The 22162-nt window shown below is 35.2% G+C and overlaps 1 protein-coding gene across 2 annotated transcripts; it reads right to left on the bottom strand.

Moving 5' to 3' along the window:
• Positions 1 to 14440: 14440 nt before the first annotated feature.
• LOC139846506 (mitogen-activated protein kinase kinase kinase YODA-like) lies at positions 14441 to 21588 on the bottom strand. Of its 2 annotated transcripts, XR_011759081.1 has the most exons (12): positions 21478 to 21588; positions 18370 to 19128; positions 17095 to 17787; positions 16925 to 17012; positions 16769 to 16831; positions 16513 to 16673; positions 16352 to 16427; positions 16205 to 16264; positions 16013 to 16123; positions 15532 to 15753; positions 14736 to 15436; positions 14441 to 14662 (listed from the first exon to the last, which is right to left on the bottom strand). XR_011759081.1 is itself a non-coding variant. In XM_071835990.1 (11 exons), the coding sequence occupies exons 2-11, from the start codon at positions 18897 to 18899 to the stop codon at positions 14873 to 14875; spliced, it is 2568 nt and encodes an 855-aa protein (XP_071692091.1). In that variant the 5' UTR covers positions 18900 to 19128; positions 21478 to 21588; the 3' UTR covers positions 14441 to 14872. The 2 variants fall into 2 exon arrangements, 1 of the variants encoding a protein (XP_071692091.1); XM_071835990.1 differs by having other exon boundaries at positions 14441 to 15436.
• Between the last annotated feature and the right edge of the window lie 574 nt (positions 21589 to 22162).

Here is a 22162-nt window from a genome sequence, read left to right as displayed (position 1 = left end):
TTTTGCAATCTATATTTTTGGGCTGAGAATACATGCAATATATTTAAACGCAATGGATACAAGTACATACTAAATTCTACACTGAGTTTAAACCGAAAATCCCTTAGCTTTGGTAACTAGTAACTGCCAGTTATAAGAATTGGTGGGCGTGAGTAGTAGTATATGGATCCATAGGGCTTGGCATCCCCGTCCGAGCTAGAGCACTAGCCTTTTAACGGACGTATGCTATTTAAGAAGCGTACACGTTGATTTGCGTGTATTATTAAGATGATTATACAAAGGGTACAAATTATATATACGTTAAGTTTAGTTATCAGGGTGCTCAATTTCGTAGAATATTTTGATAAACGTTTCTGGATGAAACAACTGAAATCTTGTGATCCACCTTTATATACATATTATGCGAAACACTAAAACTATGAACTCACCAACCTTTGTGTTGACACTTGTTAGCATGTTTATTCTCAGGTTTCCTAGAAGTCTTCCGTTGTTTGCTTATATGATGGACAAGCTATGTGAATGGAGTCTGACATGACATATTTTTCAAGAAAACGTTGCATTCACCAAATCATCACCATGTATCTTATTTTGACTGCATTGTCAACGGAAGTACTGTTGTAAACTATTATTTACGGTGATTGTCTATATGTAGAAATCATCAGATGTCGAAATCCTTTGATTTAAATATTCATATATGGTTTGCCTTTTCAAAAGAATGCAATGTTTATAAAACGTATCATATAGAGGTCAAATACCTCTCAATGAAATCGATGAATGATGTGTTCGTCCATATGGATTTTGGTGCGATCGTCACAGTTGGTATCAGAGCATTGGTCCTAGTGAACCATGTCTTGCATAAGTGTGTCTAACTGATAGTTGTTCGGATGCATTAGTAAATCTGGACTTCGACTGTGTCTGCATGTCAAAAGTTTTGCTTATCATTTCTTGTCAGAAATTACCTGTCTATCATCTTAAGTCTAAACGTGTCTTATTACATTGATTGCATAGATAGTGTATAGACAAAATTCATATCTTGGCATATCTATTACAGTAAACTTTGACTGCCATCTTCCAAAAATTTCTCCGTAATTTACTGGATTTTGGTATTATATATACATATGTAAATTATGTATTGAAGAGTACCAATCTAAATTCTATAATCTATTTCATATCAAAAATCATCTCTCTAATTATACAAGATGGATCCCGTATCTAGTTCAAATTCCTTAAATTCCGACAGCTATTCCGATATGGATATTCACCTGAACTCTGAAGAAAGTGTAACCGGAATGGATCAACCAATCAGCCATCACCTATTCTAGATGAATTGGGGATGGGTTCGTAGCCTACTTAATCATTGGAGACAAGAAGAAGGTGATCTCTTCTATCCACCACATTCACCTCTTGGCGAAGAACCTGAAGCACTTACCCGCGAACCTATTCGTAATACTATTTTCTCTCTCATTTCCAGAGTATCTCATCATGATTATATACTATCCCATATTATAAATCTTATTTATCCGATCGTCCAAACCACCAATCATCTCGGTATAATAGAAGAAGTCAACGAGCTTCGTGCTCGGGTAGTGGCTTTGAAGAATATGGTGCAAGGGTTACGAACACCAGAAGTAGCACCCGCAGCATAATCGGTACCACCATCATCCACACCAACAGGATCATTACCACCACCAACAACCACATCCGCATCACACGCCTCAACATCAAAATCTGTACCTTGAATATCAACATCATACGCACCATAGGTACCAAGAAGTACCAGCAACGACAAACGATGAAGTATGGATTCATAACTTCATCGGAGAAACATTCTACGGCGATTATGTAATTTCTAAAGTTTATAGATTATCTATTCTAGCCTTAACCCTAAATCTGATAGAGTAGAAACCCTTATCCGAATGGTGTAAGATACAAGCTAGACTTGTTTTACCAACAACATCAATAGTACCCTTAGCCTCACCAGCACAGTCAGTGCTGTCAACATCGTCAGAATCAGCAGCACCTCTAACATCACAAGCTCCGTCAGTTCAAGAAAGCACCGTGGACATCATTACGAGTCAACAATGAGTATATTGTATCAATGAGTTATGAAGTAATAACTCAATTCATCTAAAGAATTTATATGTATATCTTATATATATAAATTTTAAAACCATCATGAATCTTCTCGTACTAAGCTATTACGTGTGAATTTTAAGGGGTAGATACTACTCGGTTAATTCATATTACTAATATGCTATGATGTACATCCTTCGTAAACAACTTAACCATCGTTAACTACAAATATCCGTTTCAACTCAATGAATTCCATTTCATAATGAACTTAGTGTATTAATCAATTACATGTTTGATTTTACACTTTTATCTTCGATGTACTCGAAACTTTCTAGAAAACATCATTTATATCTTATGAAGTTCATAAGAATTCCACGAGCATCAACATCCTTCACCGAGGAATAAGAATAAATAATGAAGTATTGATTTCATTAGTGAAATACTCAGCGAAGATTATGTAATCCTTAATGTTTTAGAGATTATTCATTCAATTCAAAAATCAAATGAGCTTAATACGATATTAACTCATCAAATCTGTATTACATCTGAAGAAAATATACATACATATATATTCATAAAGACGGTAATAAAAAAAAAATTCTTTTGTACAAAGTATTAATTGTGAAATCTTTAACGGGTAGGTAATACTCGAGAAATATATAAGTTCACAATTAATATGTTATACTGTACATTCTTCAACTTTGATTCAAAAATTATTAACTATGCTCACAGCGATATACAATCGTTTCCATACAAATTCAATTACATATTCTGATTTTGAAAAATCAGAATCCAAGCCAAGATTTAACAGAAAACATCACTCTTAGATTCTTACATCTTTCAAATGCTATACTTTGACTTCAAAACTGTGCTAGAACATCACTTCTATTCATAAACCCAGAAGGAAAAAAAATTTGTATCGTTCAAAATTCTAGAACATCATATGTATCTTGACAATTACAATCTTCATGCAAACCCTTCAAACTTTTGAAAACACCTCGGATTGATAACCAACGATTCGGTTATGATAACTTTGAATGCTGATGAAGCAGCAAAAATTGTAAACGACCTTAACAGCCAAAAGTTTGATGATAAAGAATAGTGTGTTGGCAAAGCTCAGAAAAAGAGAAGGTTTGGAACTGGAAAACGGATTGAGCAAAGTATGAAGGAGGCTGTGGATAAATCACAAAGACTAAACCTGCCTTCAAAGAATCCAAATTATTCAGTATCTGCTGAAGCCATTAACGAATACCTTGCTTCCGAATCTAAACCCTTGCGGACAATATTCTTCATCATCCTCTGATATTAGAAATTCTAAGATATCATCGTATCTTTCATTATAAATATCCTCCATATTTCTGGAGATAATTCCATAATCATTCTTATCGGAAATCAATTTTCTCCTTGCGATATCTGTGTAACACCATAAAAGAAACTATTTTAGTTTCTAAATTCTGAAACCTTCGAGTTTAAAATATGAATATTTTTGAAGTGGTGTTGGGAGCTGAAGCATGAGTTAGTATAATATAATGACACTTGATCAATGTGATTATATTACAGTAAGTCATGCTGAGTTTCTAATAGAACGTGATAAATGTTCACAGATCATACCCTCATCATGAACCATGTTACATAACTCTTTCATTCTATTTAACCTCTAAAACATATCAAGAAAATATTTTTCTTAATGATTCGGTTTTTTTCGAGGTATTCTGGTAATTTGACAAGTCAGATTGTGCCATTACCGTTTCTTTCTTAGAATATTAATTATATTCATTCCGAAATTCATACCTACGAATTCTGGACCATTATTCGTTTGACTTAAAGTCGGGAAGAGAAAACGAAAGCATGAAGCTCCGAAATATAATGGAAAATATAAAGCCCGAAAACAACCCCGAAATTACAAACCGTGTATATCAGTGCGTATAGCAATATAAAGGCACGGGAGAATGAAAAACAATATAACCCCAAGGTAATAGTAGAAGAAAATAACCTCCTCTGGTGGCAGATGAAAAAGAAGAATGATAGATATGAAAGTTAGGAGTATATCAAGAATCAGAACTGGATGAAGCATTTTCACAATCTATTAAGAAGTATTAAATAAGGAAGAAGATTATAGGAGTGGTGAAAATAAATGAAACGGAAGAGGTCAATTTATAGCGAAATATCAGACATAGCAATCGAGGCAGATTACGCATTTAATCAAAGAAAATCCTAATTTCCGCAAATTCCGAAGAATCAAATCTTATTTAGATAATGAAGATTTTATATTCCTTAAATTCCGGAAATCAATCGTTTCTACGTCAACAGTTAAGGCGAATCTCTATTCCTTCAATTCACTATTTTACAATAACTTCCCTCATACGCTTCGAGTAATTGAATTGTTTTATCCATATTATTCAATGGTGATAAAAATTCCATTTATCAACTCATATTCGTCATGAAAACATTTTTATTGTTAGCCATGACGACCTCACTCAAATTTCGGGACGAAATTTCTTTAAGGGGAAGGTAGTGTGATGACCTGGAAATTTCTGACCAAATTTAAACTTAATCTTTAACGTTTCCGACACGATAAGCAAAGTCTATGAAGTTGAATCCTAAAATTCTTGAACTATTCAGTTACCCTTCGATTGTTCTCAACGATTCGAGAACAATTATATGTAAATAGATACATATACTATAACTTGAAAACGTAACAAAGTGTTAAGTAAATGATACTGTGCATTAAACTTATTGGTTTGATTATCTGATTGATATATTCAACTACGAAGTTAAAATATTATGCCAAACGATTGAATTAAAAGATATTTATCAGGTCTCTTAATGATTATGATATTGTTACGGGTCTCTGTTGTGAGGTCCACACTTATTTGAGAAATTATTCCTTTTTAATGGTATTCGAAATAAATGGTAAAGTGTTTGTTTAAATAATGTAATTTGGAGACATACAATAATAAGGAATATTAACTGTTGGAATTAGATATATGAATAACTTGCGATATGTATTTTAAAACGTGTTTATTAATATTGAAAATATATATTTAACAATACGATAAAATATAATATTCACTTGGTCATAAAAATGAATTGTTATTATATATATATTAACAAATAGCGAGACGATGATTTATAGAAGTAAATGACCAAAATACTCGAAAGTTTAAGATATACTTTGAGTGGTATAGTTTATGAACAATTTAAGACTATATTTTGACAAAGGTACGAGTCGCGAAACGTAATGTACAAGTTTTCTCAGCGTACGAAAGGACGTTCGAAAAACCGGAACCGGGACATAAGTCGAGTGATGATGTACGACTTATCGGAACAAAAATTACAAGTCAACTATGCATGTGAATTTAATATAATATATAATTAATTATATAAATTAAATATATTATATATATAATTAAATAATATGTCGACAAGCAAGAAAACAAACGAAAGTGAGCTGTCCAGACAGGCCATGCGATCGCATGGCATTTGCACTGAAAGCCCATGCGATTGCATGGGCATCAGATTCAACAAACATGTATAAAAGCTCGACCGTTTCTGATTTTTTATGCATTCCATCCATCTCTCTCTCACACTCTTATATTTATATTTATTATTATTATTATTATTATTATTATTATTATTATTATTATTATTATTATTATTATTATTATTATTATTATTATTATTATTATTATTATTATTAAGATTAATATTATTATTAATCTTATTATTATTAATCTTATTATTATTATTATCATCAGTAGTATAATAATTATTAGTATTATACATAAAATACTACGACGAGGTTATGTCCAAATGTTTTCAAAATGGATTTTTCGAGCGGGATAGAGCTAAGAAAATTATGAGTTATAGCTATGAAGGTTATGGGAAATATTCATGGGTATTGTTCGCAAGTCAAACCTAGTGTTTATCATCTCCGTTACGTCTACGTACTGTCCTACAATATTGAATCTCAATATTGATACGTAAGCACTCATATTTTAACTTTTATATATTAATTGTGTATCCATGTCTAGTGCTCGAGTATATATATTTATACTGTAACGACCCGGCTTTTTCGACTTGCTTTTGTGCCTTGTATTTTTGCGAAACTGCGTATTTGTGCGTACTGCGTTACTTTATTACTCTGAAACCTTGGTACACGTGTTTTATATTCATATATACTTTAAAACGTGCCTTGGTATGATTAGAATGCTTAACTTGTCCATTGGATGCTTTATAACCGTTAGCGTTACTTGCCGTTACGATTAAAACGCGGACTGCGCGTACGTTTGACTTTTGTCGGAACCGGAACTTTTGGACAGCAAAATATTAATTATTATTTTATAATAATAATTATTTGGGCCTTTGGATGCTTAATTTTATTTATTTAATTGCTAAAGCCCAATAGTTAGCCTTTTTGGACTTTTTACCTTGTTGGGCTCAAGCCCACCCTACTCTAGCTAGTGACCCAATTAATTAGCCCAAATATATTTACTAGTGGCCCATAATAATAAATAAATAAATAAATAAATAATTAGTGAGTCATGCTAGCATTATGGATAAGGATAATTAACTTTGTTACGTAAGATTCTAGCAAAAGGACACACTTTAGACACCATTAGCCAAAAAGTAAACTTTTTGTCCTTCCCCTCCCCCTCCATAAACCGTCCACCACCACCACCCTAGATCTTGCCATGTCATCAATCCATGTGATCACTCTTTACTTATAAATACTAGCCTTTAGCCTCTCATTTCCACACTTGATCATTTTAGTTTTTCACACACTTGTTCTTTCTCTCTTTCTTTCCTTTTTAGCATTACTTGTAAGTCTTCTTTTCCTTCTTCTTTTCCTTTTCAAATTCATGATCATCATCATCATTTTATGGAGATCAAAGTTCCTTTTAGCTTTGATCTTACTTATATCTTGTTAATTCAAGCATGAATCTTTCAAGAACATGGAAGATTCAAGCTTTTAGCTTGAATCTTCATAACTTTTGTAGATCTACTTCTTTTATACTTTAATCTTTCTATTTTATGATAAAGATTCAAACTTTTGTTTGTAATCTTCATGCATCTTCAAGATCCAAGCTTTATGCTTCAAGATCTTCAAGAACAATCAAGATGCAAGCTTTCTAGCTCGAATCTTCATATCTTTTTGTTAGATCTAAGTTCTTTTTGCTTTGATCATGTTGTTTTGTGAAAAAGATTCAAACTTGTGTTTGTTATCTTCATATATCTTAAAGATCCAAGCTTTATGCTTCAAGATCTTCAAGAACACTTAAAGGTTCAAGCTTTCTAGCTTTGTAACCTTGTAACTTGTGTGAAATGGATTCAAGCTCTCTAGCTTAGGGTTCCATCACCTCTTTTGACTTATATTGTGTTCATACTTGTTAAATTGATGTAAAGTTTGTAACTTTAGTTGTTATTGTGACTTGTATTAGTGTTAAGACTAAGGATATGATGTAACCTTGGTTCATCATCCATCTAAGACTCATGAATGAGATGTATTCTTACTTGGTCTTAACATATTGTGTATTGATGGTGAATCTTGGTCAAAAGTGATGCTAAACCATCAACGAGTTGTACACTTGAAGCTACAAGCATCAAGGATGAGAACCGTGATGAGCATCGAGCACCAAGAACCCCACCGGAGCACTTGTCCACTGATTTTCGTATCTGATCAGACCACCTGGGCTACTGGAAAGTTGATTTTCAGTTAGTTCGGTTCGAGTATATGATTTTCCGTTTAGGCCTCGTCTTAATCCGAGTTACGGTTTAGGATTTATGGCCCTCCGAGAGTCACTACACCCTATTAACGTTGTGCTGAAATTTCTGACCTACTCGCACTTAAACCGTCGCCACGGTCAAAAGAAGACGAGTTAGGTCCTGAAAATTGGTCAGTTGTTAGGGGACTCATATATGGAGCCATAGCCATAGACCATGCGTCTTTTCGATTTACGTAGAGGTCGTAGCATCTGACCGAAGTCAGCCTATTGTTTCGATCTCTATTCTTGTCAACCTCATTTAGCTTTTATGATGATGAATGATGATGATGATGACACTTAAACTTATTTTATGCACTATTAGAACTTATTAAGACAACCTACTGACCTAGTAACCTTTGATTTAGGTTGACGACCTTTCGGACCGACTTACTACGTGCGTACTTTCATTACCGACTTTACCGCTTTTATCACTGTGAGTTATAGCATCCCTCTTTACTACTTCTACTGTTTTTGGGACTGAGAATACATGCGCTTTTACATTTTACATACTAGGCACGAGTACTTAAACTTTGTATGTATGTAGGTTATATAACGGCACAAACATTCCCTTTAGCACGGTAACGTTTAGTCATTGGTTTTTGAACCGGTGAACGCGAATCTTAGATATGGATCCATAGGGTTTGACATCCCCACTCGGGCTAGTCGCGCTAGCATTTAACGGGTGTTTAATACTTCGTAAGTCATACGCACTTGCCAAGTGCACTTTCAGGGGGTTATAAACGTTAATTCTAGTTACCGGGTGCCCACGGTTATACATATACTTATTCATACTGATTTGAACATACTGTTTGATACGCTGTTTGCAGCACTGAAATCTCGTGGCCTACGTTACATTACTGATACAAACAAACTATAGCTCACCAACATTCGTGTTGACTTTTTAAGCATGTATTTCTCAGGTGCTTAGACGATGTTGCTTCCGCTGTTAAACTTGCTGTTCTAGTCTTGCTGTTAAACTTGCTGTTCTAGTCTTGGTGTTAAACTTGCTGTTCTAGTCTTGGTGTTAGACTTGCTGTTACAGACCTGTTGTGTTAGACTTCTGCTGCATTACTTAGAGATGTCTCAAGCATGGAACTTTACTTTGCATTCGCAACTTATGTTATTTTCAAAACGATAGCTTTGTAATGACCTTAGTATCATGTACTCATGTTAATGTTTCCTATTTATCTTTTGTAAAACGTTATCTTCTATGAATGAAAATCGATTTTCAAATAGCATATAGTGTTTGACCTTGTAATGATCCTGTTGTTGGTGATCCGTACACGATGGTTTTGTACGGGGCGTCACATATACATGCTTGTATGCTAAATTTCGTCGCTAAACAGTTTATAATGAATCACGAATTAAATACATATATTACTGGTAAAAGGTATATGATATACATGTTTTTGGAAAGCTGGCGAAAAATCAATAACTTTTCATTTAGATATCGAATAGTTTCTATGAACGGATTAAAAGATATGATCAACTGAATTACGATTGACGTTAATTGAAATTGCTTTTGAATCTGTAATTAAGATTTAAACAACTTGTATACGAGATTGATAAAATGGATTTTTGAATATTATCAACCGGGTAAATGAATCCTTATATAAGACACGTCTTGTTTTGTTAAACAACTGTCAAAATTGACTTTTTGAAACGACTTTGGATAACTTCTGTATGTCAATCTCGAGCATTAGGATTGTGATACACTATGACCAGACCTAGCTTGATAGACATTTATTGACCAACATATGTTCTCTAGGTTGAGATTTACGATTATTTGGTATTCCGAGTTTTGGTCACATTTCGGTGAACAACTTTATGTGCTGCTAAGGTGAGTTTCATATGATCCCTTTTACTCTTTACATTTTTGGGCTGAGAATACATGCAAATGCTTTATTAACTGTTTTACAATATTTATATGCGTGAGTTTCATTTGCTCCCTTTTTAATTGCTTTTGCAATCTATATTTTTGGGCTGAGAATACATGCAATATATTTAAACGCAATGGATACAAGTACATACTAAATTCTACACTGAGTTTAAACCGAAAATCCCTTAGCTTTGGTAACTAGTAACTGCCAGTTATAAGAACTGGTGGGCGTGAGTAGTAGTATATGGATCCATAGGGCTTGGCATCCCCGTCCGAGCTAGAGCACTAGCTTTTTAACGGACGTATGCTATTTGAGAAGCGTACACGTTGGTTTGCGTGTATTATTAAGATGATTATACAAAGGGTACAAATTATATATACGTTAAGTTTAGTTACCAGGGTGCTCAATTTCGTAGAATATTTTGATAAACGTTTCTGGATGAAACAACTGAAATCTTGTGATCCACCTTTATATACATATTATGCGAAACACTAAAACTATGAACTCACCAAACTTTGTGTTGACACTTGTTAGCATGTTTATTCTCAGGTTCCCTAGAAGTCTTCCGCTGTTTGCTTATATGATAGACAAGCTATGTGAATGGAGTCTTACATGGCATTTTTCAAGAAAATGTTGCATTCACCAAATCATCACCATGTATCTTATTTTGACTGCATTGTCAACGGAAGTACTGTTGTAAACTATTATTTACGGTGATTGTCTATATGTAGAAATCATCAGATGTCGAAAACCTTTGATTTAAATATTCATATATGGTTTGCCTTTTCAAAAGAATGCAATGTTTATAAAACGTATCATATAGAGGTCAAATACCTCGCAATGAAATCGATGAATGATGTGTTCGTCCATATGGATTTGGAGCGATCGTCACAGTTATGGTTATTATCAGCAACAAGGACATCATTTGTAGCAGCAACAACAGCCGAACCCGAAGTAGAAGTATAACCAGAAATACGATCTTTGACAGTAGCATTTTCGTTTGACTCAAGTTTGAATAGCCTTGGGAAAAGAACACGTAAACAGTTGTTCCCAATCCAATGATCATTCCAAAAGGAAGTATCACGACCATCTCCAACAAATTTTTTGAATGAACTTGTGAAAGATACTTGAAGATCATCAATCGCTTTTCCTGCACGAACAATGTTATTCCAAACCCCAAGAGTCGAAGTATGGGCGAACCCACATTCCGACTTAAGGTTACCATGACTACCATAAATACTACGAATTAATTTAACCCATAAGGAATCGGTTTCAGTTTTAAACATCCACCACCATTTACCCAACAAAGCAAGATTTTTTGTTTTTAAACACCCAATGTTTAGCCCACCCGCCCCATATGGTGCAATGACATTCTCCCATTTAACCCATGACATTTTTGGACCCGAACCATTCCCGCCCCAAAAGAAAAAACGTCTCACACTCTCAAGGATTTTGATTACACACGAAGGGGCACGGAAGAGCGAGAAGTAATATAATGGAAGACTATTAAGAACAGATTTAATGAGGACTAATCTACCACCAAAGGACATCGAGCGCATTTTCCAATCCGAGAGCCTTTTTTGAACTTCTCAATAACCGGTTTCCATGCATTTATATTATTCATCTTAGTTCCAATAGGGAGCCCGAGATAAGTGAAGGGGAACTTTCCGGCTTGGCACCCCATTCTACGTGCCAAGGATTCGACCTCAACATTTTCCACACCTACCCCATACATACAACTTTTTTGGAAGTTTACTTTAAGGCCCAAGGATAACTCGAAACATTTAAGGATATTTGTTAGGTTAATTGCATTACTACGACTCCACTCACCAAAAAAGATGGTATTATTCGCGTATTGTAGATGAGAAATAAGGACTTTGTCATTTTCAACCTCAACACCTTTAGGCAGCGGTTTGTTTTATATTCGCTTAATGATATACGGACTATTATTTACTTGACATTATTAATTTTAAAATAGATGATAAGGTTTCATCATATAGGCGTAATGCGGATTGGCCCAATCATATAGTATTATTATTACAACCGACTGGTGGAAAACTATGTCACTCATATACCTAGTAAAACTATTAATCCGCAACACTTAGATGCAAATATAATTATAATTATAATATAATGAAATATGATAGCAATTGAAATTTTAATTTTATCTTTGAAAAACATATTAATGTATCTTTGTATTAGCTAAGACTAATATTATTGCTGGCAAAATTGTTAAACCTAAACAGAGTTTCTCATTAGTATTTTGTCTTTTTAGATTTTTTTATTGAATGCTTGACCTTAGATATCCTGTTGTGGGCATACCTTTATGAAAGTTGGCTACCTTATTTATTCAAGTCTAAACTAGAAATGAGCTAGTAGAAAGAGCAAAAGAAAGGTTAAGGCGGTGAGGCGAGGTAAAGTAAATCAACGACTTTCACGTTATATTTAGATAGCACTTTTTTCGTTGAGAATTCCTCGCTCCCTCTCGATAGACCAACAGCGAATTCAAAACTCGTGGGACCCTATCTCTCGAGCCCCGAAGAAAACCCGGCAACGCACTAAAAAATCGACTTCCTTTTTTATTTCCTTCCGGAATAATGGCGTGCAAAATAAGAGTAGTACCAAAGGCAGCACCTTCTGATTTCATAATCAAAAATGGAAAATTGGCTATGAAGCGATTCAAACCCTATCTTTTTTTCGATATGCCGTTGCGCGAGCAAGGAGCAAGAAAACAAAGTGGGTTGTGGTGATGTCAGAATTTGCACCTCCCCCCCTCAGCTCACCCTAGCCCCCTTTTGCTCTTATAACGTAAGCTCGAAGGCTTCACACCAAGTCTTCACTGACATAATATGCATGGTTACGGCAAGGAGGAGAGGTTAAGCAGGGATGCAAGCGCCTAGTAGCTATTCTAGCCTAGGTGAACCCAAAAAGAAAGTCGGGCGCTTGGGAAGCTATGCAAAACCTGAAAAAAGGAATCCACTTTCCATCTTTGAGCTCAGAGGTTACGATCGTCTCCTCATTAGGCTATTTAAAAAAAAAAAAAAAAAAAACATACATGACTCATCACGTGAGTGTTTGGGAAAGATCAAACCAATTTGAACCGCTCACATCACAGTAGTAGTAGCGTAAAGGCCGTACTTTCAGCCCACCTTATTATTAACATTCATTGGTTGAGTTGAGGACTAGTTCAATAAGCAAGAAGGCTCACAAGCTCCCAACACTGAAGGGAATGACCCACATCTATTAAATGGTTTGGATTCACAGCTCCTAAAGAATGGATGCGATTTCATCCGGCTAATGAGAAGGCAAAGGAGGCTTTCTCAGCCTGTCTTTGCTTTTGCCTCATTCCTAGCTCATATAGGCATCGCTCGCTAAGATGAAGTCATAGATTACGATTTATTTCAAGAATTATGAGAACACCTTTTTCAGGACTTCTTTTATCCCAAAGGAGAAGGAGTAGGAGCAAAGCGGAGAATCTTTTTTGATTCCAGCCGAGAAGACTAGTAAAAGGAAGGATGTGTCGGCTAAAGACGGGACGGGGCATCTCTATCCTTTTTTGGGGGAAGAGAGAGGGAAGATGCTACAGCGGCACCTCACGAACTTCATACTGGAGCAGTACTATTAGGCATTTTTGAGTGGAATAAGCGATGCTAGTCTTGTCGGCCTATCCCTTGCTGTAGAAGACGGTGGTGTAGAAATCTCATAAGAAGGGATGGGCGGAATCGAAAACTTCCCACGACGAGCTGCAATAAAAGAGAGAGAGAGAGAGAGAGAGAGAGAGAGAGAGAGAGAGAGAGAGAGAGAGAGAGAGAGGGGGGGGGGGCTTACAGATTCACAGGGGGCCTCAGGCCCTACTTAGTTGACTGACAATGAGAATGGCTTGTGAAACTAAGTAGGGCCTTTTGAATTAAATCTTAAATAGTCTATCAGTGGTGCAAAGCTAATCACTCCTTTTCAGTAGGGGGCGAAAAGTTAGACCTTAGAAAGTCAGCACCTTAGAAAGTCAGCGAACAGCGGTTCTTCTATATATTAATTGTTTGATTCCTTAGCTTCACTTAAGAGAACAAGAAAAGATTTGTTCCACAACTTACTTTTGTGTTTACGATGCTCAGTAAATGTTTTGGCCAGTTGATAAATGTATTTCACATCATTTTTTGTGAACAAAGTACTTAAAGGACAATACATAATCCAGACAATAAATGTAGAAGGTTTTTCCTGTTCGGACTACCTGAGAAGGCGGGTAATCCGACCCCATACTCCGATGTACGCAGCCCAACATGATTACACTCTGGTTGTTTCCAACCCTTCCCTGGACACCACTAAATAGGGATTCGAACCCGAGACCTCTTGCAAGGAATTCAGGGCCCCAATCACTAGGCTATCTAGTGATCCTTATTACATCAGACAAATTTTATCAAAACTCCAATAATATACTGTAATAGGTACAAAAATTAACTTGTTTTTTGGTCTGGTTTTGGGTTGGGTCGACCGCTATTCATAATTTGGACCTTTTCACTTGGGCCTGAGCTTTAAAGATCCACAGCTAATATGCTAACATACAAACTGAGGCTTCGAAAAGCCAGTCAGGCCCAGTTAAGCCCAGTCATTCAATTGTTGTATGAGGAGAGACAGACAAGCAAAAAACTGATTCAGCTCATATGGCAAAAAAAAAAAAAAAAAAAAAAAAAAAAAAAAAAAAAACAAAAAAACAAAAAGATCCTCATTCATTAAGTTATTGTTGTGCACAAAACATGGTTAAACCAGCTAATTTTCAATCCCTAGTACACTTTAAACCAGGAATCAATCAAATATTAAACCATGTGAATGTGATACACTTTACACAACAATCTAACTTTTTCACCAAAATCTGGATTCTACCCATCTAACCTTCTTCCTGTACGGTTCTTTAACCATAACGAAAAACTAGCTCTGCCTGCTACATAACTGCAAAACGTCTAATCAAATTCTAAATCTTCATCACCTTCTTTTCAACTTTAAGCACAAAGATTAACTGTACCTATAAGTTAAAAGGCATCCTTCCTCCCATTTCACCATCCAAAAGGTATTATGCGCATAGAGCAAAATATTAAAAAATATATATTTGATATATATAAAGAGAGAGATAGAAGATACTAAAATTATGGTCAACCAAAGTCAACTCCTTCCTCTTCGACTAACCACCGGCCCTGTGGGCTTGAGGTCAATTGTCGGATATTGTTTAACAGGATCTCTCAAAAGCTGCTGAGAAACACGGTCAGCTAATACCGACTGCCCGCCATATTTTTCCTTTTGGTTCCCCAAAAAGTCGTTGTCCGAGGGAACAATCTCCTGAAAGAAAGGAGACCCTTGAGGCATTGCTCGAAACATATCGGGCCTCGGGTCTTGAAAGTAGGGTCCACTACTATGCGGGCCAAAGGATCTGGTGGGAGACCTTGAAGTCAAAGTCAACCCCGTAAACTCGTGGGCGTATGTTTTCGGGACCTGCTGATAAAATGGTAAGGCGGCCCCACCTCCACCAGCTCCGGTTAAAGGTGTAGATGAACCCGAGATTGTACGAGGGCTCGATACCGCCGATGGGGATCGTCTTCCGGTCGTATTTTGACCCGATCTTGAATGCAAAAGTGGGCTGCCCAAATTGGAAACGGGGCATGATATATTATGAGGCACATAACTTCTGGACTGAAAACCTGAAATTGGGTCGGAACCATTTCCAATGCCCTGTAATCATCAAAAATAAGCAATCACTAAAAAGTCAACGTCAAAAGTCAAAACCTTCTCTATATCTACTTATAAAAAAGAAAAATAAATCACACCAAAGATCTCATTGAATTCGTGATTAGGCCTGGATTAGGTATCAATCGTTCGGACGACGCAATATTTCGAACAAAAGGGTGATCGAGAAGCTGGGCGGCACTAGGGCGGCGACACGGTTCCCTTTGCAAGCACTGCAAAATAAAGTCTTTTCCGTCTTCAGAAAGATGATCCGGAAGTACCGGAAGTTCTTTGCTGTTTCCGACCTTAAACAAAGCAGCAACCTGAAAAAAAAATAATAATAAAAAATAAAAAAAAATACACACACACAGAAAAAAATTAATAATAAAGTAATACCGTAAAGAATATATTTCGAATTATTAAGGATGTGTTTGATTTGCATTTTAACAAATACATAAAGCATTTTGGATAATTAGAATCATATAATCAGTAGTATCAAAACGTTTTGTACTGTATCAAAACGTGTTGTAGATGAATCGTTGGATTTGATTATGTTGTTTGATACCGAAATAATTTACTAACCCCTTCATATTGACTCCAAGGAGGTTTAGTGGTAGCCATTTCTAGCACCGTGCAACCAAGGCTCCATATATCCACCGCAAGATTGCAACCATCCGAATTATTGTTAATAACCTAAAAAAAAAAAATCCTAATTATACAATACTTTGAAGAAGGAAAAAAAAAACATAAATAACAATTGGCAGGTAAGCAAACCTCGGGTGCCATCCAGTAAGGACTTCCCTTAAACGACAATGGACATGCCGGGCCTGAAATCTGCAAAATCCAATCAAGTAAAATAAATAAAACAAAAAAATGTTTCCACACTAAAAATATGTTATAAGCACATAAAATATGTCTTACATGTTTTGCCATTCCAAAATCGGCTAATTTCACGCGTCCATTAGGATCAACAAGAATATTTGCTCCTTTAATGTCCCTAAAAAAACAATAATAATTATTTGATACTGTGAGCACCAACTTGCAGCCTGCAGATGAACAAGATTGGAAAAAGGTAAACTCGCCTATGGACTGTATTTTTCGCATGCAAATACACAAGTCCGGATAATATTTGATGAGTGTAACTTCGAATCGCAATTTCACCTAACGGTCCGTAGTCCTGGAGAAGCTTATGAATTGACCCGCCCGAAACATACTCCAAATAAATATAAAGTTTGTCATCCACCTGGCAAGTTTATATTTATACTAAATATTTAAATATATTCCTAACCCATCAAAAACTATAAGTAAACAAGTAGCATAACTGTATGATATTCTCACTGTTTCAGATCCATAATATTGAACAATGTTTGGGTGTCTTAACCGGCTTAAAAGTGCAATTTCCTGCCAAAAATATTAGAAATCCTTGTAAAGTTTTATACTTGATAGAAAATAAAAAAATAAATAAAAAAACAAAATGATTTTTTTCGGACTTACTTGACCCAACTGTTGAGCACTTTCTTTCGACTTTGCATCGTCTGCGAACAAAGTCACTTCCTTCATTGCACACATTTCTCCACTCCCGCTACAGTTTAAGTCAACAAGTCAAAAGTCAAAAGTCAAAAAAGTCAAAAGGTCAGTGGAAAAAGAAATACTTGATCACAAACCTGTTGAAACCGAGATAAACATGTCCAAATGTGCCTCGACCAAGCAACCGTCCCTTTTTCCAACGCGAACCATGGCTAGCCGAAACTTCAACTCTACCAGGACTTCTTGGAACCGTTGGTGTGGTCCCGGTTGAATACGAGGGTGAATAAGGACCAACGTTTGAAATGGTCAACGGAGGAAGCGGTAAACGGTGTGCAGATCCGTCATGAGTCGACCCGTTAGCCCGTGGATGTAACGGGGTGACGGACCCACTTTGTATTCTTGAACTAGGACCAGGGCTAGTCATTCTCGGACTCGGTATGGGTGAACACTCAGGGCTACATCTATTATGCTGCCAAAATAATTGACCAGCCATGTCTCCACCAACTGAATTATGACTTGAATTGTGACCCGACCCGGGACTTGAACATTGGCCCGACCCAAGAAAACCCGCATCAGCATAGGGCCTTGCGGCCCAGAAACCAGATGTTAACGACGGTTCGGGCTCGTAAAACCTCATTGGGCTTCTAGAAGGACTGGACATGGAACTATCGGGTGCACTATAAAGAGCACCGTTTGGTTGTGGTATTTGTAATTTAGCCATTTGACGAACTGGTCGTCTTTTTGGTGATGTTGGCACTGTTTGGTTGTTCACACACGCTTTTGCTGGCTTCGACTTGTCTCGTGTCTTTTGTGTTAAGTATGTAACACGGCTAACGATAAAAAAAATCTCGGTTAGTTACCAAAATGACATTTGAAACTTTAGCCAAATGGCATATATACTCATCATTATTGTCCAATTAAAAATAAAATAATAGTACATCAGTCCCAATTTTATTGTCCCCGGACAAAAAACGTGCAATTTAAAAAATTTCATTATCGGATTGTATTTGAAAATAAAATAATACTCCCTTCATCCCAATTCTATTGTCCCCAAATACAAAAACCACGCAGTTTAAGAAATGTCATTATCGAACGGTATGTTTTACTTGCATTACAGTTTAACCTTTACTTTTAACTCATCTTATGTTTTTCTTGCACTTAATAAGGGTATAATAGAGCTTTATAACCTTATTTTTATCCATTTTTGAATGTGGACGATAAAAATGGGACATCCATAAAAGCAATAATGGACAAAAGATTCGAGGCGGAGGGAGTAATAATGATTATTGAAAAAAATAAAATAATACAGTAATAATAATAATAATATTTATTAATAATTAATAATTAATTAATAATAATAATAACAATAACAATATGAAGAAAAAAGAATAATTTAATTAGTGAAAACTCACCTAGAAGGACTGTTTGTGGAAGTTTTATTCCCAGTTTCAAAGTCAGAAGCATGGGGACTTATAAGCCGGGAATCGGACGGATCATCACTGTCGGTATCACTATCACTAAAAACTGAATCCGTCGCCACATCACCTTCCACATCAGCATGACCATGTGCATTCTGTACATGATTAGGTTTTGGAAGCGGAAAAAGCAACAACGGTGACGAGCCTTTAGCAATTCCTACCTTTCTTGGTGCTCGTTTTCCAGAATCAGCCCGACCCGTATTAGGAAGCGGTAGCGGATGGGCATGAGGTCTTTCTGCAAAACTTATGGATCGGGCCACATGGGTCGATGGAGAACACGATCGAGAACCAACACGAGAATGAGATCCGATTTCAGAAGCAGATTCAATATGTCTTCTAGACGAGTTCTGTTTTGATTCGGATGGACTTTTGAGCTTTCTTTGAATAGTACCAAAAATACCCCCGCCCCCATTTGCTTTCTTTTTTGCTTCTTTTGATGAAGATTTACTCCACCATGGAGACATAATTGACCCAAATAACTATTAGAGACTTTATGAATCGGTATTTGCAGATCACATTTCAATCGAAAGCATGATCGGGTCTGCAATTTCTAGGTTAAAAGTAAGAAAATTGGTAACAATTTGCTTTGAAAACGTTTCCCGAACATCAACATGCCTAAATAGGACTATTTTTGGCTCTGCTTTCGTAATCATGAAATAAATAGCAATTACTTGAATGACCGGTGCACCGATTCTGCATTTAAGATTCATATATTAAATTCGAGAAGATGAGTATCAATCAGTTATCGAGTTCCAAATCATAATCCAATCTGTTTCATCGACTCAACAAACAAAGTATCTAATGCTTAAAAGTCAAAGCTAAAACGAATGTGGTTTCAATTTCTATTAAACATTACATAAAGACCACCGTTCCAAATATAGTAGAACGAACAAAAATCCTCACACGAAAGTCATTATCTTCGCAATAAAACAAATGAAAAGTGGAAAAGTGAATCATTAATGTTTTAGGTGAATCGAAGCCTAGTTGGCTCGAGCTCAACAACTTGTCACACCTAAATGTGTCCATGACCCTGTGTGAGCCATGATGTGTTGTCTAATCTACTTTAAGCACTAATTTAGCATCTTGGAAACATGTAAAACAGATGTTAAGATTTATTCATGATTATGTTAGAAAATAACTTGTGAAAATGTACAAGTTCATACAAATGATGAATCATATTCAAAACAATCCTAAAGGAAGTTAAAGAAATAGAAGCTTCACTTAAAAGCCGAGCTAAGGTTGAAGCTTCTTAGTTCTACCGGCTCAAAGTTTATCAGGACTATACGTGTAAAGGGTCCTAAACATTCCACGTCTTCACACATGTTAAATCTTTTCCCTTTTTCATTTGACAAATCTTCCTTATTGTTAGCAATTATAAAATAAATGTTATGCATATATTATATATATAAAGACTGACACGTTCAAAATCATTATATTTGAGCACGAGTAAACAGTATTTTCATCCATGTCTAGTCACTAATTTTTGAACTAAAATTTGACGAAAAGAAACATTTCAAGACAATAATTATTTTGTATGTGGCTTCTTTTATTGACTTGATATTTACGTAAAAAGATAGAAAAATTAGAATAAAAAATTATAAATAATCTTCCATTCATTTTAGCAAAGGATGGCATGGGGATTTCATATAGATGATTCCTGAATATTGAATATTCACTTTACCCTTTAACAGATATTTTAATTATGATTTGATGAAAATTTTTATCCTTCCAAATAACTCACAAAACCTAAATCTCTATATAGGTTACATAATGTTATTACTTTATATGTATTATATCTTTTATACGCTATTATATTCTTGTTCAATGTATCTAGTCAAGCTACCTTTTATAATGTGTGTTAGTGTGAATCGGAATGGGAATGGCAACAATCTCAAAAGTAATACAAACACTATCATCAAAAGGGATAGCATAACATAAATTTGGGTAAAGTAAAAAATGTTGTATGACAATTGTTGTTACAGAACTTTCAAAAGGTCAACTGCTCTCAAAGATTTGACTTTTGATAATATAAATAATACTTTTTCACTTTAAACTTTGTTAAAAATAAAACAGTTGACTTGTGAAGAAAGAACAGACACTCGTGCGCAGGGTAAATTACTAAAAACTCCGTATTTAAAAAGAAATCAGTTGACTTGCGAACAAACAACTCCCATACGTGGCCATCGGCTTCAACCTTTTCTAAGTTCAGCAATTCATACGACCTAAATAAGCATGTTTCGGCCGATGTCTAAGTTCTAACATCCTTTAGAATTCAGATTAATTGCTGCTAGTCTGCTACTACTAACCCTAATTCACAAATCAATGTTTTTATGACCAATTATTCAGTAAATGACATTTTGATCACAAAATCAGGCAAGACTGATTAAAACTATCTCTACCTAATTTAACAACATTCCCTATCTAACAACATTTACTACCATTATTAGTAATGATTAAAAAGGGGCTCAATAATCACACTTAAGTTCAGCTTACATTCAACTATCATACACTCTCAACATTATAAATTAACCCAGCCCAACATTCAGGTACATCTAATTCGGAAGCATTTATCATCCAAAACACAAACAAGCATTCAGGGCAAACTAAACCATAAAACAATACCAACATCAAAACCATTAAATCTGGTAAATACCCACCTTATGAACACACCCTGCTACATAAATTTTAAAATCTTTAAACCATCAAGAATCAGGATTAGCAGAATTCAACACATACCCACCCACAACCCAACACGCAAAAGGGTGTCATAAAAATACAAACTTTTGTTAAAATTCACCTGAAAAAGTAAAAAAATTAATTAACTTTATCCAACCCAGTAGACTTACAAGAACAACCTAGACAAAAAATTGAACCTTAAATGAGTAATTCATTAAACAATAAAATGGTGGGGGGTTTGCCCTCCTATCTAAACATGTATCTAAAACTCACGAAACATACAAATAAAAGCCCAAAATCAAGTAGCTTTAGAAAGTAACGGTTACAGGGGTATAAAAGAAAAAACATAAGAAAAGAAAGACTTACCGGAGCAAAAAGTGCACGTCACCGGAGGAAATTTTACAGCTTTTTTACACAGAAGTCAGTTACCGAAGAAACTCTGAAGAAAGGAAATAAAGATAGAGAGAGAAGATGAAGTTTAGAGAGAAATAGAGTTTCTTTTGTACTCCGAAATTTATTACTTTATAATTTATTATTATTTAAATTTAATTTAATATAGATACAGATTTTTATTTATTTAATTTAATTTAATATTTGTTAATTTGCGTTTAAAGCTAAGGTGGGTGATGAAGCAAAAAATAAAAACCGTAATGTTTGAGTTGTAGGGATTTGGCTCCCTTTTAGTTTGTGAAGTTCTTTATTTTATAATTTTTCTTTGTATTTTCGTTTTGTTTCATATCGGAGAGGCTCGGGTCTAGTTGAAGTTTCTTTTTTGTCTTGTTTGGTTGATGTTTACGGTTGTCGAGCCTCGGTCGTGGATGTTGGTCTTGTGCCTTTGTTTGCTTGGCTTTTTTCGAGTTCAAGTTTGTTATAATAGTTTTTGTTTCTTCGCCAAAAAAAGAAAATATATCATTTCTAATATATATATATATATATATATATATATATATATATATATATATATATATATATATATATATATATATATATATATATATATATATATATATATATATATATACGGGGAGATCAAGGGATAAGTGGTATTTTT

This window comes from Rutidosis leptorrhynchoides, chromosome 5 (genome assembly GCF_046630445.1).
Source record: "Rutidosis leptorrhynchoides isolate AG116_Rl617_1_P2 chromosome 5, CSIRO_AGI_Rlap_v1, whole genome shotgun sequence".
Classification (NCBI taxonomy): Eukaryota; Viridiplantae; Streptophyta; class Magnoliopsida; order Asterales; family Asteraceae; genus Rutidosis; species Rutidosis leptorrhynchoides.
The sequence above is the reverse complement of the archived record's forward strand: the minus strand, read 5'-3'. Positions and strand labels throughout refer to the sequence as shown.

What these genes read in the sequence shown, in the direction of transcription:
- LOC139846506 (XM_071835990.1), bottom strand. Translation starts at nt 18,899, where the DNA reads ATGTCTCCATGGTGGAGTAAATCTTCATCAAAAGAAGCAAAAAAGAAA. An exon ending in GTTTATCTCGGTTTCAACAG is followed by an intron (nt 17,013 to 17,094) that starts GTTTGTGATCAA and finishes CTTAAACTGTAG; the next exon opens with CGGGAGTGGAGAAATGTGTG. An exon ending in GCGAAAAATACAGTCCATAG is followed by an intron (nt 16,428 to 16,512) that starts GCGAGTTTACCT and finishes TTGTTTTTTTAG; the next exon opens with GGACATTAAAGGAGCAAATA.